The sequence below is a fragment of the Cydia amplana genome, chromosome Z (genome assembly GCF_948474715.1).
Source record: "Cydia amplana chromosome Z, ilCydAmpl1.1, whole genome shotgun sequence".
Taxonomy (NCBI): domain Eukaryota; kingdom Metazoa; phylum Arthropoda; class Insecta; order Lepidoptera; family Tortricidae; genus Cydia; species Cydia amplana.
Genome location: NC_086096.1, coordinates 22184851 through 22204374, shown reverse-complemented (window position 1 = coordinate 22204374; position 19524 = coordinate 22184851). Strand labels below are relative to the sequence as shown.

Sequence of the window (19524 nt, the reverse complement as noted above, 5' to 3'; positions counted from 1 at the left end):
GTTAGTTGCCATATAAAGAATTTAAAAAAATGACTGACAGCAGTTTGTTTAAAACGCCGTTACGTCATCTAGGTCACGTGACAGTTTGGAGCGTTTAGGCGCGAAATTTAAACACGAAACTTATTATATATGTTTTTTTATTCAAAATTAATGAATATATTTTTTTAATATTTTTTTCTGTAATTATTACGTGTCTATCTACAAAATTAAACCAGTTCCAAAAAATTGTCAACATCCCTATTGCTAAAGCAATTACTTGGTGTTTACTATGAAGGATAGCGACACGCGTCGGTTCCTGGGTGCCTAGCCGTTTGGCGTTAAACTATCAACGATTGTCACATTGGCCAGGCCCCCTGCACAGAAAGTTTCGTGACGAAGACATTCACGATTTATACCATTGAACGTTAAGCTGGTCAACTTCACACGGTCACAACATGCCCCGGTACCGTGCTAGTGTTGATCGTGTGCACACGTGATAACTGGTATTACGCTTGCCTTGCTACAAGGAAAGGACCTCATTTTACATTAATCATTATTAACATCACAAATTCACAATAAGACAATTTAGAATGTGTCAGTGGGTGAAGTAATATTTTTCCTAAAGAGGGATTACCAGTAAATGAGGGTGGTTTGTTTGGCCTCGTGTCGTGGTGGGACCCCGCGTTGAGCTACGTGTGTTTTCGACTCGGACTAAAGTACATATTGTTGTTGTATATATCGCAGACGACGGCTGGGACCGCGCAGGCGCCACCACTGGCGGACGGTTATTTTATTGAGCTAATTATTGAATTGTCTGAGAATTTAAATTGCGTCACAACGGATTTAAAATAATCTTAAGATATCCTAATTATCTGATATTCAAATCGTAACTAATAATTGATGGAACGGAATATAATCACTTCAGAAAAAATGTACCTACTTATGACAAAAAATAAAGATAGGTCAATAATAATTTGATACTATACAAGTAAGCCTAAAATTTAAATATGAGGAGAAATCGGGAATTGTCTTTAGAGATATCGGAAACCAAACTAAATACTTAAATAAATAAATATATATTTATAATATATATTTATTTAAGTATTTAGTTTGGTTTCCGATATCTCTAAAGACAATTCCCGATTTCTCCTCATATTTAAATTTTAATTATAATATAATTATAATTTTAAAATACTTAAATAAATATATATTTATTTATTTAAGTATTTAGTTTGGTTTCCGATATCTCTAAAGACAATTCCCGATTTCTTATTATTGTATATACAATAATAATATATAAAATTATTAAACATGGGAGACATGAACTGTCGTGCTGTCTCGAACGACATTTAAGGTTTAACGTATTTTCATAGTCAATTTAACCAAGCGAAATACGACATACAGTTGCTACTTGATTTAATCTCGATGAGTTTTCGACGTTCATATATTAAAATAAGGATTTATCTTATTGCACATAAGAGGCAAATTAAGATATTCATAAATGAATATGTGAGGACTGGTTTTGTGGAGCGGGCAGGGCCGCGACCCCGATTTCACCTCGGCACTGTGTGTCGGTGTTGATGGAGTGTTCGGCGGCGTGCAGCAGCGGCGTCGGCGGCGCGGGCTCGGCGGGCGGCTCGGAGGCGGCGGCGGCGGCGGCGCGAGCTCCACGGGCGCGGCGCGACCGGGACAGGTACCAGGTGCTTTGCCCATCCGCAGGTGCCGATGGCCGAATCAGAGGCTCCGTGTCATCGTTTTGACCACTGAAGTATTACGTAAAAAATTACATGAAAAATCTTTGACATGTATGTGTCGCAGTACGATAGATAAAGCCGTTATATAGTTTTAACCCTAGGGATATAATTATATGTCGTAACATAGTTATACGAAAGCGATTCATTACTATCTTACTAGGAATATAACTATAATACGTCTTTAGTTTAGTGATATTACTGGATTAAGTTTAGTGAAATAATTGTAGGTAGGAGTGCGGCGGTGCGGCGGAGGTATAGTTATATCCCTAGGGATATAGTTATATGCCGTATAATACGTATTATAAACATGTAATTATAATAACTTTCAGAATTTCAATTCAAAGGAACACTTACTTTTCAACGTCAGCCCTCACTGTATTGTTTTCTTCGTCAGGCTGTCCCTCGTTCTAGAAAAAAAAAAAAACCAAATTGACAAATAACGCATTGACTGCCGAACGAACCGCTTTTCTCGAGTTACAGTATGTGGTTCTCAAAAAGAAGAGTAATTTTTATTCTTCTATTCTTCGAGTCTCAAAAAAAAGAGGTTAAGTACTTAAAGAGTTTGAGGCGGACTAGGTATTATGTTAGTTTAACAATGCAGTGGTTTTATTTAGAAATGCGGTATTCGGCCAGTGTGCGGCACGAGCATTTTCGTAGTGAATATGCTTGTGCCGCACACTGGTGGAGTCCCGCCATAAAGGTAGTGACGGGGCACCTGCGGCTGCGAGCGGCGCGCACGCGTCACGAAGCGCGCGGCGCGCACGAACGGGTTCTCGCGCTGCGGCTCGAACGTGCCGCCCTGGAAACACATTATATTATAAGTTTAATTTAAATATGACTATATAACTTGAGACGAGTGGAGTGCAAGGATAGGAAATCCCTTGCATAATAGTATCTATTAGAAAGCCTTACTTAAAGCAGGCATGGCTCACTCCGCGATTTCGTCGCGTCGCTACAAGTACATGCGGCACAGCTACGCGGAACGGACGCTTGCTCGCGCAAACGCGTTTTGTTAGAGAGTGCACCTTCTGTACCTAGTTCTATTATTTATACTGTGCTTAAAGAAAGACCATTGTGCAGGATCGTTCCTATGTAAATGTATAGAATCTAGAAAAACCCAAAAGGGACACTTTATATTGTTTGTTACCCCCTGATATGTTTAGGAAACTAGTGTTTACCCCAATAATTATTTGCAAACAAATTGAAATAGGTATTTTTTTGGAAACAAACTCTGTTATTCCAACATAATAATTGTTAGAGTATGTGCGGAAAGAGAAGAGTCGTAGAGTGTATTGGATCCCATACATTTCACGACTCCTGTTGCGACGAAGTTGCGGTTATAGGCTAGTGAAGATATAAAGAGAAAGCATGTGCAGAGGTACCTGAGTGGGCTCGGTGGTGTTGGCGACGAGCGGCTCGCGCGAGTCGTCGCTGTCCGAGTCGGAGAGCGGCGCGCGGCGCTCGCCCGCCGCGAACACGCGCCGCTTGCACACGGGGCACACGCGCCGGCTCTGCGTCAGCCACGGGTCGATGCACTTCGCGTGGTACGCTGCGACACACAACACCTTACAACATATACCAGGCCTATACACTACTCGTGCTCGACAATATTTCGTGCTATAACATCGGCAAACATTAATTAAATTTAATTATATACTTAAAATGTGTAAAGTTCAAGAAAAAAATGGCCCGAGTTTGATAGCCGACGAAGATGCCGCATATATTAACTGTGAAATCGAAACACGAATGTGTATTCAAAATATATGTACCTATTGATCGTATTAGATGTGTAAATATACATAACAAATTATATATATTTGCATAATATTACAAAATACATAATTACATAATTCGAAACAATGAATTTCAATTTTAACGACTTTGTGCTGGCTCGGTGGATTGCCTTCTTCAACGACCTAGTCTCGTGTTAAAGGGCTCCATTTACTTTACAAAAATGCGATTCTCGATAAATTACAACAATAGATCTATTCGTTCTATTGAATTCGTTACACCTGCTTAGTCGGCGAATTCTTGCAAGGACCTGCAGCTCTCTATTAACTCATTATCTGTCAGCGACCCGCTAGGCGGGTTTTCTGTTCATAGGCGCTTTTCGCTACATCATACTGGGTTTCCCGTGTTATCCGCTAGGCTGACGCTGGCACTGAATGTGCTTAGAGTTGAAAGGTTTAAGAGTTACAAGAACTTAGCGGCTGCCATTCAATAACGTTTAGTTATCTACTAGCTCTATTTCCTTTGTATCACAAGTTCTAGGAACGAGTACTAATAACATACATAGTTATACTTTAATATTCATGCCAAGTTATTTCAGGATGTAATTTTAAAATGGGAGCGTAACTTCGATTGCATGGCGGTGGCTAATTTCTTGTGACTTTATACAAGGGCCACGGAACGCACATTCCAAGCGTGAACGCTCGGCGCTGGCGTCGACCGCTATTACATTTGATTTAACCAATGTATGTCAGTCGGCGTCAGCGTTGAACGTGCACGGTTGGAGCGTGCGTTTGGTGGGCGAGGCGTCGAGAGGCCTATTGAATGACGTACCGTGTGCGCATGGCAGCACGCGCAGGCGCTCGCCCTCGACGTAGTCGTCGAGGCAGATGGCGCAGGTGTCGTAGGGGTCGCCCTTGCTGAACTTGCACGTGGGGATCTTGCGCAGCGCGCGCGCCGGCAGCCGCCGCCGCCGCGCGTGCTGACGGTCGCGGACGCACTTCGCTATCTGTGTATACCGAACCAACCTTGTTATAACTTTGAGTGTAATTCTAAACACCATTTCCAATTTTGTCAGTGCAAAAAAGCAGCCAATTTGATAAATTGGGCTAAGAAGAGTCAACCGCCTATACAAATTTTGAAGTTCGCGCATTTTTGTACTGACGACGTGATTTTCCAGGCTGCAAAGTCAAGTGCAAAAATATGAATGCATAAATCTTACTCAAAAATATGTCCATACTTCTTAATTCGCTGACATAAGAGCTATGGGACAGGTTTATGAGTATGATGAGTGCACCCATATTTTTACAATTGATTGTACCATACAATGTATTAAAATTATTGTAATAGTAACAGGATACATGTTTGAAATTTACTAAAACTATTTGTTTATTGCATGTTAACAAACAATTAGGCACATTGCGATCATGCGCGTCGCAATTTACGCTTGGTGGAGGCAGCATTATTAGATGCCAGGGCAAAGGATATTCTGTACTTAATTATAAAACCAATTTTAGAAAGCGAACCACGCTGTCCCTTCCTTACGCAACGCTTGAGTAGTAGGACGCGTTTGAGTGAAACAACACAGACTAAAGGTTATTGCTAGTCTCACCATTAACCCGATCATGATGAAGAGACAGATGGCGACGACGATGGCGAACGGCAGCAGCAGCTGTGTGTTGATGTCGAAGGGCGCGCCGTTCACCATTATGTAGTAGCTGCAAGGATGGACAGACAAGTCTAATATGAGGTGATACTGGCCAAATAGCGTTAGCGATCATATTAATACTATTGCAACTGTAATCTGACGTTCATGACGTCGGGGAATATTTATGGGACACTTTTAGGCTTCAAAAAGGAAGGAGCTAGATAAAATTATTAGGAAATGAAATAACATATTTGGCTACTATAAAAAAAATAGCTCGTGAGGCCCGAAATATTGTACATAATACAATTTGTTTAACTCTTATTAAACAAAATAGGTATTAATGTTTATCAATATTTGTCCATTAAATGACTGCCAGTGAGATCGAAATCAACTTTATAAGAAGCGCGATGCGCGCGGCGGGCCCTGGCGCAGTGTTCCTAGGATCCTCACAGCAGTGTTCTTAGGATTATTCATACAATACTATGCAACTGTTGTTTAAATTCTGACTTCTAGGAAATGATCTACAAACAATTATTTACTTTGATTTTATTTATAATTTTAGGTGTTTGCTGCTGTCTTAGAAAAATATTGTGTGCAGCGGTACATAATCAGGTCTTAAAATTCTCGAGGCTGCCTTTACAAAACTCAACTTCGTTTTCGTTTTGTAACTTCGGCCCTTGAATTTTAAGAACCCTTCTTGTACCTGTTCCACTAAATACTAGGTAGTTTTTGCAAAACATTGATTGGGATGACGACCAAATAATAAAATGTATAGGTATAAACTCGGTATATAACCCGTAGACATAAAAGTATTAAGCATAAAATAAAAATCCGGGCAGCTGACCCGCAATTGTAGAGGTAGGACTGGCCGAGCGCCAGGCCGGCGATGTCGCTCACGAACACGGAGGGGATGTCGATGCCCGCCGGGTGTTTCGTGGTCATAGTATCTGCGGCAAACAACCTTCAGTCAGACCAACGCTACAGTACTCTACGAGCCTAATCTTTATCAAACTTCAATCATTTTATAAATTACCCAGTCACGCGCGGGTGTGTCAGTGAAGTTCGCAGAAATACACCGGGCAGGGGCAATATAAAAACAAACTATTTCAGGCCGACCGCCCGACCCTCTCGTTTTTTTTGTGCGTGACCTACAGGTCACACGCTAGCAATTCTGCATGATAACTTTTTATTAGAGATATTATGGTTTCCTGATCATAAATATCAGATAATGGTAATGATTAGGTAATCCTAATTACATTCTCAAGATAATAACAGTCATGTTTACCATAGATAAAGTAAGCATGCAGTTCAGCATTAGTTTGACTCAAAAAACAGTCATAACAAGGAGCGTTGCTCGACACAATAGTGCGAGGTACCCTATACTATACATTGCTGTCACTACAGTCCCCAGTATTTATAACATTTTGGAGATACATATCATTGGCAACGCGAACAGCGAACTGATGCCCGATAACACAGTCATTATTATGATTGTATTGTTCGAGTTGATAAAAAAAAACAATTGATCTCATTAACGTATTATCGTGGCTTGTGTATAGGTACACTGATGCGTAAATACAATCCCATCAGTAACATAAAATGTGAAAAAAGAGCCAAGCTCAATATTAAGGATATGCTTCGTTGTTGACTTCGCCAGCAAAAGAATGGAGATCCATATATCCAGTCAGTGAGAAAAGTCTGGTTTTTAGATGTTTGTATCTTAATAACCGGTTGAGCTATATTAATAAAAAAGGGGTTCTAGTTAATTAATTTTCATATGTTTATGATTTTGAGTTACGTAAGAGTCTCTCAAAAGTGGCTCCAAATGGTTCGTGTAATAATGTTCTTTTGAACTTGGCTTGACATGCTGCCGCGTGTCTAGGTGCTAGCTTGTGCCTTTCGTCTGCTTGGGATGATGATGACAATTAATGGACGGATGACGGATGCAATATACGTCTTAAGGTGACAGTCCATTTCCAACCGCAGCTGCACTACTGTCAATTTTACTATGGAAATTGACAGAAACAGCGGCGCGTTCAGTACCAGTAGTGCAGCTGCGGTCAGAAATGGAATGTTACCCTTATTTAAACCAATTTTAACATGATTTGACATGATTTTGACTTATATTGCATCCGTCATCCGCCCATTAATGATAATGATTGATAACAACTATCCTTATGTGCTTCCTCGGGCCTCCAACTATATCCATACCAAATTTCATCTAAACAGGTTAGGTAGGAAGATGTAACAGACAGATAGAGTCACTGTCGCATTTATAATACTTATTAGTAGGTATTAACGTAATCTGTAGTCACTTTGGAAAACATGACTATTTAATACTATACTGAACTTTGAAATACCTGAGAACCCAGTTTTACGTAATCTTTCTATTTATATTTTATATCTTATGTAAGTTATGTAATTGATCTAATCCCAATAACTGTACACATTGTATGTACTATATGTGCTTACAAATAAATAAATAAATAATGAGTCAACATGCGATACGGAGGCTTAGTGGCCTCGAATAATATGACAACAATACATCAGGTACTATATAAAAAAAGTACCGACTTTAGTAAAATTTGTTACACTAAAATAACAATACCTACTTGTACCTATATTTAACCATGATACTACTTATAACTCGTACACAAACACATTATATAGGTATTTTTCTTTTTTGACACGACATTCGTCGGATTTTTGACTTCATTAATAGTTATGGACATACACAAAATGAATAATGGACTCGTACACCGTACAGGCCGTCCCCATACATACATCCCCAAACTAAAAGGATTTTAACAGTAACTGGATACCATGATTTATTTTATAATTTAGGTACGTTAGCTGTGGTTGTACTTACCCTAAAATAAACTAAACGCCTTATGCACTGCATTACTGCAAGGTCCACTTTAGAAATAACCGCGGTTTTAAATTAATGTTGGAAAAAAGAAAAAGTATTAAAATTAGTCCGCCAGCCTTTAAGACGGCATTCTGTTTAGCCGGCGCTCTCGCCTCGACAACGCCACTTATCTCCGCAGTGTAACGTCCCGACCACGGGCGATAATGAGCGCATTCATCATTACTCTCATTACTAATGCCCTTATCCTCCTCGTACTCAATTATATTCATTTGATATTAGGTTTATATAAAGCCCAGACAACCAACGTTTGTTACATTCCAACTGCTTAAATAGTAATGAAGATTTAAAAGTGATAAACCTTTTGCTTTTTAGGGTTCCGTACCCAAAGAGTAAAAACGGAACCCTATTACTAAATCTCCACTGTCCTTCTGTCTATCACCAGGCTGTATCTCATGAACCGTGATAGCTACACAGTAGAAATTTTCACAGATGATGTATTTCTGTTGCCGCTATAACAACAAATACTAAAAAGTACGAAACCCTCGGTGGGCGAGTCCGACTCGCACTTGTCCGGTTTTTTTGTGATTACACAATTTAATCAGAAAGGTGCAGACATGTGTAGTGTAGGAGCGACTCACCGAGTTCACTGGAGTTGACGTTGTGCACGATGGCGCAGTCGTATCCCGCCGCTTGCGCGTTGCGGATTTTCACATCGAAGGTACAGTTATACCTGGATAATCATGAAGATATTTATCTAATAACGTCTTTACCAAATCTTTAACTCGAAAATGAACTAATAAGACAGTCTTTTTCGTTATCTTGTCGTTAAAACCACTTATATATAGGCCACCAAACGAAGGAATTACAGCGGAAATAATACGTGTATAAGCAAATTTTGGCCGCAAGGGAATGGTATGAAAATGGAAAGATCTTTTTTTAATAATGATCCTAGCGAAAAAAAGTAGCATTTATTTTAGGAAATCTCAAATAAATTATTTACGTAAAAGAAATTTTTTTTGCTGTGGGCTACCGTTTACGAGTTATTTACGAAAAACTAAAAAAAAACGACCTTAAAACAAATTATACGTGACTTTCCCACCTTAATATATTTTAAAATATTGATCCTAGCAAAAAAGTTTTGTGTGTGTGTGTCTTATGTAATATAAAATTGTTTGCTACGGGCCACCGTTTAAGAGTTATTTACGAAAAACTATAAAAAGGGACCTTAAAACCCCTCCCTACCCGTTAGCTTCACCCCCACCCCCCGGTACTTTTAGTATCTTGTTTATTACACCATTACCTACACCCATGCTAAAATTGGCTTATACACGAATTATTTCCCCCTATTGGCAATGTTTGGTGTTCGTTTGGTGTACTATTATGGCTTTATTAACGTTCGTCAAATCTAAAAAAACTGTTGATATCCGTTTGTGGCTATGACATTTGGCATTTTGACATTTCTGTTTGTTAGAAAGAGACAAAATTTAACAGAGGTCTGTAAGCTCCGCGTGGTTGGACCAAAGTCGTTATGGATTCGGTAAAAGTTTTGATGAAGGTGTAAGAATTGCGTTTTGGTATATTTTTTAGTGTTAGGTTTAAAAGTAGAAGCGTGAAACAGGCTCGAGTCCGTAAGTCGGGGTACGTGGGTTGTGTAGTGAGTCACCTGGCTATGAGCACGATCCACTTGTCGGTGAAGTTGTCGGCGGGCGGCGGGCGCGCGAGCGGCGAGCAGCCGTCGGCCGGCTCCGCGCGCACCAGCAGCCCGCGCAGCCCGTCGTCCGGCAGTTTCGCGCCGAACGCCGCCGGCTGGTCGCTGAATTCGTCCACTATCTGCGACAATCGAAACGAAATAATTACACAGGGTCGATTGCACCAAACTGCCTGTCACCGTTAAAGCGTTCGCTAAATTTGCTCGTATGAAAAGTTTCGTAGTTCACTGCTGAGTGATCTGGATCAGTCCGCTGCCACTTCGTGTATTAATAGGTCCAAACCTCGAATAATTAAAATTAACGTACAAATCTTCAAATGGGACCAAGAGTGATATAAAATATATACCTCGAGAACTACTTACGCTGTCGATTTGCGTGTGTTTATTATATAGGTACTTGTAATGCTATAAAATTTCACTAAAGACACAAGGGTATTATTATCTACATCATATAATTAAATTTTTTAGGCAAATAATGTCACTTATATTATTTTCTGATTTGCTCTCACTGCCCCATTTGATTAAAACACATCGTACTATGTTAAAACTATGTTTATGTCAGTGCAGTGTATCATTGCAATAATAAGGTTTATATAGGTAATTACAAACCAAGTGCTGCAGCCCGACTATTTGCAGGACTTGTACTGCATTGAAAGGGTTGAGTGCGTACATCTCCGGAAAATACTAGCGATTACAATGAGCATTCCACTGTCTAATCAAAATTATTACTTCGTCACGCGTTCACATGTTGAAGTGTGGGTTTATTATTAAGCGCGCTATATTCACTGTAGTACAAATAACAGTCTTGTTTCACGACGACGGTAGAAGTTACACATTTTACAAGCGTCGTATTGTGATTCAATACGTATGTACAATAAGCAATTGGTGTCCTAGTAGTCGAAGCCCGTAGTGTGTTAATCACCCATAAACCTTCACTGGAAATATCCAACTGGCTGGTAATGACTACAGATAAGATTTACTTTATCATTAAGTGTTTGTGTCAATCAAATATTTACTTAACCGCCTAATCAATATCACCGACTAGTCATTCATCTGCTTAAATCTACTCATACTGCTATTGAAAATAAAGAGGTTCGGAAAAAACGTGCAGTAATAATTTGGGTATGATTTTGAAATACCTATCTACCTATATTGTATGTGTGTATAAAAAAGTTTTTGGCAAAAATTTCATTTTTGTTACACGCTTTTATCGCTGACTGTACTTTTCTTACGACAGACAACTAATACTCATCGAGACAATTCTAAAAACCCCTAACACAATTAGGTTGCGTTGTTTCATCACAGAGTTCCTATGGCCACCTCCTGTCTCCATCATCAGATCAGCTCAATGGTTCCATAATATTGCATTGTCACCCGACTTACATGTGTATACAAAATTTCAGCTCAATCGGAAACCGGGAAGTGGATCAAATTTAACTTGCAAGATTCCATTACAATTTAGTTACATACAGGTCGACCTAATAAAAGCGTGTTAAAATTTGGGTATGATTTTGAAATACCTATCTACCTATATTGTGTGTAATGAACATAATGAACTATTTATCTACTCGAATTTTATAACTAAATTGTAGCTTTATAAAATGTGGTCTTGAACGTAATTACTCTTGTACAGTGGAGCATTTCTTGCAATTTGCAAAATAGTTATTCGGAATGTAATTTTTTTTTTTAAACAGTTATGGCCTGGATGAGAGTCCTTTAAGCCATCGGAATGTAATAAACTAGGGATATTTAAAGATGGTCACATACCTACGGCTGCGAAAACTGGGCTTTCACAAAACGCCTTTGGGACAAACTAGCAAGATGTCAGAGAAGAATGGAAAGGACGTTAGGACTACTAAGCATGTTAGGACTGAAACTATGGACAAAGTTAGAAATATATTTAGACATCAGGCACACAACGAAATTAACAGATATCCTGTCACATATTGATCAACTTAAGTGGAGGGGAACTAGACATATGCTCTGCTGCAAAAAGGAGAAATGGAGCAAGCAGGTGACAGTTTGGTACCCAAGGGATGGCGCTAGGAACCGAGGTCGCAAAGTAACAAGATGGGAGGATGAATGGAAGTTGACCTTAGGACCCAAATGGATAACAGTCGCAGCAGACAGAAAACAGTGGAAGGAGTTGGAGGAGGCCTTTGCTAAGAGGCACACAGAACAGAAATCAGATACATTTTGGGATTATTCTAAGTGTACATTTGAATTTTTATCAATTTTAAAGATTCTGTAAAATTTCGATAAATAAAGGCTTATTATTATTAATTAGAGAATAATTAAAGATGGTAATGTGGTTCTTTAGAAATGTGACCACTGTACATACTGTCCGAAATAGCTGTTTGGGACACAAGTCCAAGATACCCGGCATAAAAAAAAACTGTGAGGATTTTCATAGTCCAATCATCATGGGATATATCTAAATATAAATGTGCAAATATGTTTGTGTCAGAACTTGGAGCGAGCTAGTATAGTAGCCAAGGTAAAGTGGTTACATGTCTTACTGTGTGTGGTATGTCTTGCGTGTAGACGACGACGGTGCCGTGGACCGGCGCCAGCAGCCCGAGGGCGCAGGCCACGAGCGCGCGCCACGCCATGCCCGCGCGCTGCTTCTTGTTCAAGCTGTTCACGCTCCAACTGCTCACATTTCAGTTGCAAGTGCGCGGATGCCTCACTCATGCACAATGTTGCAGCACACTGAAAATTTTCTGTATTGTTTAACATATTTTGAAATTGTTTGTGTTTCTTAAGTATAAGTTAGTGAGTAAGCTAGTATAGTTAGTAGTTTTAAGATCAATATCTGGAAGACCGAGCCTTGCTCGGAAAACATATAAAAACTCGAAAATGCGCGTTTTCCCAGAGATAAAACCTAACTAGATCGATTTTTCGCCCCCAAAAACCCCCATATAGCAAATTTCATCGAAATCGTTAGAACCGTTCCCGAGATCCCCGAAATATATATACATATAAATAAATAAATATATAAATAAATAGATATGCAAGAATTGCTCGTTTAAACGTATTAGATATTGTATGAAATAAAACTATTAAAACGGATTATACCGCGTATATTAAATTTAGGCTTATTATTAACCGGGCAACTAAATTATTAAATAGGAACTTTCATTGGGCATATAATAATATAATTTGGCTGTGCATTAATGTTTTAGCGCCAAAAAAAATTTTTAGCCTCAAATATAAGCATCATATTATTAAAAAAAATGGCAGCAAAATCAAGCCACCCAAAAAAAATATAGGGAACTTAAAGTGATAGGTTGGCGTCTAAAATAATAAATTGGCAACTAATATTGTGGCACCGACTTCAAACATATCAGTTGGTAACGCATATACTGAAAAACGGATAATATTTTATTTTATCCTTTTTGAAGACGGTTTTCTTTTTATTTGTAAAAGTTTTAATTTTTCCATTTTTAGTTATGCTTGTTCATACGTTACAATCGGTGAGTGAAAAATCAATCATCCCCTATTTTCCTACCCTTAAGATTGGATTTTTTTTTCCAAATTTATATGGGACCAACTTTGGGGTACACCCTTTCCAATAAAAAAATAATTATCAAAATCGAACTACTCTGTAAAAAGTTATGCGTGGTCATACATAAAAAAAAATATATATATACGCGTTGACTTGAGAACCTCCTCCGTTTTTTTCGTTGGTTAAAAAGAACTTCATTTTTTAATTAATAGATAGACGTGTTCTTTTTAAAATGTGCTTCATAAATGGTGTCCAATATATTAATTCAGTTGCCAAATAAATACTTGGTACCCGCCTATAAATAATCAAAAGCTGTAACGGCATTAAAATACAACTCATGTTGATATATCTTAAGGCTCCGTTTTTGTTGCCAAACTATTAATTTTAGTAGCCATTTCTATATTTTTAAACTACCCAAATTCGATTAATTAGTTGACTGTTTAAATACGTGCCTTAAATTTATTCTATGTCAGGATGTAGCAAAACTTCAAATTTCCAACATTTATTCAGCAAATACGCCCAAGGCCACTTTTACATGTCAACATGGAATTTACACAGCAAAAAAACACACACCAACAATAATAAATATCTATTCAAACTAAAGATGAAACAAGCAAAATAAAATCTGAAAAAACAAATCTGCACAAACATGATTTGTTACATTATGAGTAATAAGCATAGAGCAGGGGGAAGCATAGTGATGTGAACATTGTTACACCACAATTTTATGATAAATATACAATGGGTGGATCAACTACTTGTTGTTGTTGTCCCATTCGCCAGCGGGCCTTGCAGCACAGCAAGAAGTATTGTGCCACATCTTACTAACATGCTAGTAGAACATAACAAGTTGATTCACCCACAGGCTGAGCACTTGAGCAATGCTAGAAGCAAGGATTTTTTAGATGGCAACAAATATGAAACTTAGTGTTTATTAACCCTTTAACTGCCAGAGTCTGATATACAAGACATTACATATCCAGCTCATTTCACCACAGTCTGATAAATAAGACAAAGATCTGATTTGATTTTTACAGCACATTTATAACTCCCGTAACTATGCCAACCTTACTCTGCATGGTACAATTACTGTCGGTGGCGACACGAGCACGCTCGATGAAAAATTGCTGGCGGTTAAAAGGTTAAACAAAGTTTACTATATGCTAAATAAAATACTAACAACACATACAATAGATGAATGTAGATAATGCATGTAAACACAAAACCTTTTTACAAAACTTACATAATACCTCAAACATAGTAATCATGTATTGATATATTTTTTTAATTGATTAAAACACCAGATTTAGTCCAGTATGTATGTCAGAATCAGAACATCATAAAACTGGCTCAGAATGTCCATATGTATCTTATAAAATAAATAAACCATATTAGTGATATAGCTGCCATCAGTTCCTATTTCAGTCATATTTAAGAGTCTTAAATAAAATGTAATAGCTTAGAAATAATGTAATTATATAAAGTGACATCAATCAATGTGTTAGCTAGTCTTCATTGTGTAGTATTTGTTGTTGATAGAGTTGCTAATGTTTTTTTGGTAACACCATTAAATGTAGTATCTTATAAGGAAACAATACTATTAGTAACGTATTTCCTATATGATACATTAAATCAGAGTTTCAAACGCAGTGTCGTAATAGAATAGGAGCATTAGCAAGCACAAAGACAATTGTTTCGCGATGCATCATGCTAGGCGCGGCTGCAGGACAACATAATTAATATACTCTGCACCACTAATTCTATTAATCGTTGGAACACATGAACATGGTTAGCCTTGGAACACGTTTTGTTACGACAACAATAACTCATTTCAGCAACACTACAAAATAACCAGGGCATCAGTACATACCTACATTAATAAATTACAGAAACACTTCACTATCATCCAGGTGGTCGACTGAAATTTTATAGATCAAAATGTTCAGGATACATGTACCGCCTCAATGTTGAAAAATAAACGTATAAGACCAAGAATATAAATAAATTGTAAATATAGATAACTAATTGCGACTGAGCTTACTCAACTCACCACTCATCGACTCATCGACTAATACAATTGTAATACAATACATTTTTTTCATCGGCTGTCATTTTCACATCGTTCAGAAATTTGAAACGCTGTTTAATAGTACTCACACGCTATCGAACCGCACGCGACCTTGGTGCGTCGCACCCATAAGTGAGAGCGAGAAGCCAGATATCTCTCTCTCGCTCGTAAGTTCGTAGATTACGAAGTCAACTCCATACTCGCGTTCGTGGCTTCGCGCCAACTTCGCGCCGCGATTCGCGCACGAGTTTGGAGGGTCTTTTAGTTTGTCAGTAGAAAAATGCGGCATATTTAAAAAATTTAGGCGTGAAAGGAAAAGGGGTTGATACGGTTGATAGAAAATTTGAATTTCGGGCCTTTTTTATACTGACAAGTTGGCTGTGTTTGAGCATGTTTGAGTTATGTTTGAGTATTAATAAAATGCGTATGTCCTGACTGTAAGAGCCATGCATGACTGAGCCGAAACTAAAAAGCTAGAAAGTTGAATTCTGCATATCAATATCAGGTTACATTTTAGTAGAGGATCCCGAAGCGACTCCACTCTGGCCCGTCGGCTAAGGCAAGACAGTCAAAACAGAGGCAGAGAATACATCTCATTCAAGTGTCCAAAGGGCATCTACGTGTTGGATTCGGCTCCGCGCACGCCTCCCAAATGTCCGGAACACCATTGTTCCATTTTTTTAAATCTTTATTTACTTATAGAGGGTTTTTACAAATGCCACCCTCATAGTGGCTCTCTAATAAAAACTACAACAATCTAACTTTCACTATTTCTAATTTGAATGATGTCCTTGACCATATTATAAAGAAGCCCAGTCCAGCCATTCCGTTGAAATATGAAACACATCTTCAACTACTCCGCATAAGTTACATTTGGGCGAGTCAACTTTACGCATCATAAACGTAAAACTATTTAAAGGAATGTGGCCAGATCGCAATCTAAGTAGAGCAACAATTAAACCCTGCCTGTTCATCCTACAGAAAGAGAACCATGGAGCACGAGGAAGTGTGGGTTGGATCGTTTTTACCATATACTTACCCTTTGTGCGAGATCTTTCATCAAAATATTCGGACCACATGTCAAAGCACATATTTTTGACCTTGTACAGAACATCAGAGAACCAAGGAATATTATGGCATTAAACACCCATTTCGGATGCTTCCCTAGCCAACCGATCCACCACCTCGTTCCCCACAACACCACAGTGGGAGGGAATCCACTGTAAAATAACTTTCTTTTTGGCAGCGCATACTTAGTTTAAGTACCTACTAGACGAATTATTGTGTAAGCCACTGGAATGCCCCTAAAGACGTAAGTACAACGGTTCAAATGTTGAGGTGTGCATTTAGAATCCGTTAAAATTACAAAATTGTGACTATTGATGCTGTCAATAGGTATATGAAAGTGACTCTACAATTGCAATCATTTCAATAGCATTGTTCCATTCCATGATGGGTAAAGCCAAAATAAAAGCCTGTATGAGAAATGAGAATAGGAAGTGACGTTTTGCTGGCCACATTTCGGGGTTAAGTTACCCTCCAAATGTGGCCAAAAATGGGCAAATTTAGGTAGCAAAAATCAAATCAAATCAAAATATATTTATTGTATGGTTATGGGTTTACAAAGGTGGTACAAATTTTTCATGTTCTTCATATCCTGCCTCACAAAGGCGTACAGGGCGTACAATATTTGGTAAGTTGTCTTAGAAATAAATTCGACGTACTTTTAACAATATATTCGTGCGTACAGGTAGGAGAAAAAATACTTACTCCAAAGAAAGGGTATCTTATGCTCCTTATTCATTACTTCAGATCCATACTAATCCATACTAATATTATAAAAGGAAGTCTAGTCTCTGTTACCTCTTCACGCTTAAACCCGCTGAACCGATTTAGTTGAAATTTACTATAGAGATTGTTCGAGTCTCGAGGAAGGACATATGTTTATCCCAGAAATGGAATTTTATAGGGGGACTAACAACAACTGCATAACAAACTTTGTCGATAGGAACAGTGAGTATTATATTCTTTGATAGGAACTGTCCCGCCCGCGCGGTGTAGCACCGGCGCTGGTGCACGATTTAGTTGAAATTTGGCATAGACATCATTTGTTTCCCGGGGAAGGATAAAGGGTAGTTTTCATTTAAGAAAACACCCTTTAAGGGGATGAAAAGGGGGGTCGAAGTTTGTATGGGGAATCAACAAAACGCAGATTGTATAAAATAATAGCTACATTACATTACTAATTCCACGCAGACGAAGTCGCGGGAAAATGCTAGTATACTTATATTTAAAACAATATATCATAACATCGATTTACCGATAAATAGTTATTTACGATACAAATGCGGAAAAGAGGAAATTCTAAACGAGTGGCGATAAATTAAAACACGACCGAATGGAAATTCGCACGCGTATCGTACAACGACAACGTTTTACAGTACATATGCCCCTTTAAATATTTGACATAGCAACGAAAAGTGCTTATTTACGCACTACTTAGTGTGGGAAAGTAGCACCATATGTATTGTAAAATATGTTCGCCTGAATATTTAATCGTCCTCCACTGTCGTCTTGAACGAACTCGCACTTAACCGGTTTTTTTTTCTTTTAGGTATTAGGAACCCTAAAAATAATAACTTGGTGGTGATGGTTGGTGGCAATACGAAAAAACGGATATATATTTTTACATTCGAGAGGGGGGAGGAGAAGGACATTTACTACCTACATGTAGTTAAATACTAGTAAGGAATTATGTTTGAGATGAGCGATACGTTTGAAGGAGTAGGTTAGACCTATATTGGGTAGGTACCTAAGTTAAGTAAGTACGAGCTCTACGAGTAGGTCCCTACAGTCAGGGCCGGATTAAGTATGTCGGGGCCCCTAGGCAGTGCAATGCTCGGGGCCCCCTTACAGTTAATTCTGCATACATAAGTTCAGTTGTTTAGTAGAGGGAAGTAAGTTTGCGGTTTTCATTTCAACCATCAGGTGTCGGTTGAGCCGATCCGAACATGCCGTACGATGTCTTTTTCGCTCTTGCGTGGACATAAAGGTTTTTTATATTAGTTTTTGCCGATTCCTCCTTGCGTCCAGTGTGGGGAGAGCTCTTTTTATCTCAATAAGTAGTTAAATATTTTGCAAGGCTGAACAGCTATTGTCCGACCATACGAGCCACATGATTCAAATTAACCTAATAATAAATATTTTACATGTGTTTAAATGATTATTCATTAACCAGTCGAACTAGCATGTAAGTACTGGGTAAATCGGAAAAGCAACATAAATCGCGAGCGAAGCGAGCGCGAAATTTTTTGTGAAAAAATTGTGAAAGCGTGTTAAAAAAGCCTAAAAATCCGAAGTTATAGTGAGGCGAGCTTTCATGCGAGGTCAAAGCCGTGCTTCAGGATAAGCTCAGCTAGATCACAGACGCCAACCAATGTCCATTGTATTAAAAAGCGCAGCGGGGCCAAAGGCTAAGCTGAAGAAGAGATTTGGTAGACGAACCAAAAATTGAGGTAAAAGAGGTGAGGCTGAAGGTCGAGCTCAGCAATCTCCACATACTTAACAAGCCCGAAGCGTACTTATAACCAGCGAGGTGAGCTTTCATGCGAGGCAAAAGGCTAAGCTTCTGAAATCAATGTTTATATTTGTTAAAAAGCGACGCTGAAGGTCTAACGTAAGAAAGCAGCGCTCTGATACGAACCAATCATCAAATGTTACTCAACAATAATATATGTGTCATACTCGGAGGGCCGAAGTTTCATTAATGAGGTTTTAGGCCCTCGGGAGTCTGAAATTCGAGCTCGATTTACATGACTTTAAAAGCTATAAAATAACATAATTTACATAATCATTTGATGATTGTGTGTCTGAGAAACTGATATTGGACATTAGGTATAAGTAGGTACCATAAAAAAATATTTATGAATTTTGGCCATATGAAACACAATTTTTTTTGGCGCGCGCGGGGCCGCCCGGGCCCCCTAGCCGAGGCGGGGCCCCCTAGCCGAGGCGGGGCCCATAGGCAGTTGCCTACTCTGCCTTAGGGTTAATTCGGCCCTGCCTACAGTAAAATCAAGTAAAATGTAATCTGAATTGTAATCCGGCGACTAATTTCAAATCCATTGATTAATGAATATAACGTAATAATGTTTATCTATTAATATTTTAAATTTATGATAAGGAAGTTATGATAACTTCATTAGCCCCTGGGCTCCTCGTTAAGACTTACATCGCAGTCATCGTCGTTTAATACAAATAAA

The 19524-nt window shown here is 38.6% G+C and overlaps 1 protein-coding gene across 1 annotated transcript; it reads right to left on the bottom strand.

The window, feature by feature from the left end:
• Positions 1 to 1281: 1281 nt before the first annotated feature.
• Positions 1282 to 12416, bottom strand: LOC134660829 (E3 ubiquitin-protein ligase RNF13). The gene is made up of 10 exons (XM_063516657.1): positions 12206 to 12416; positions 9642 to 9808; positions 8617 to 8708; positions 5954 to 6056; positions 5074 to 5179; positions 4296 to 4470; positions 3116 to 3282; positions 2449 to 2532; positions 2088 to 2140; positions 1282 to 1742 (listed from the first exon to the last, which is right to left on the bottom strand). Exons 1-10 carry the CDS (start codon positions 12296 to 12298, stop codon positions 1475 to 1477), a joined length of 1308 nt encoding a protein of 435 aa, XP_063372727.1. The 5' UTR covers positions 12299 to 12416; the 3' UTR covers positions 1282 to 1474.
• Between the last annotated feature and the right edge of the window lie 7108 nt (positions 12417 to 19524).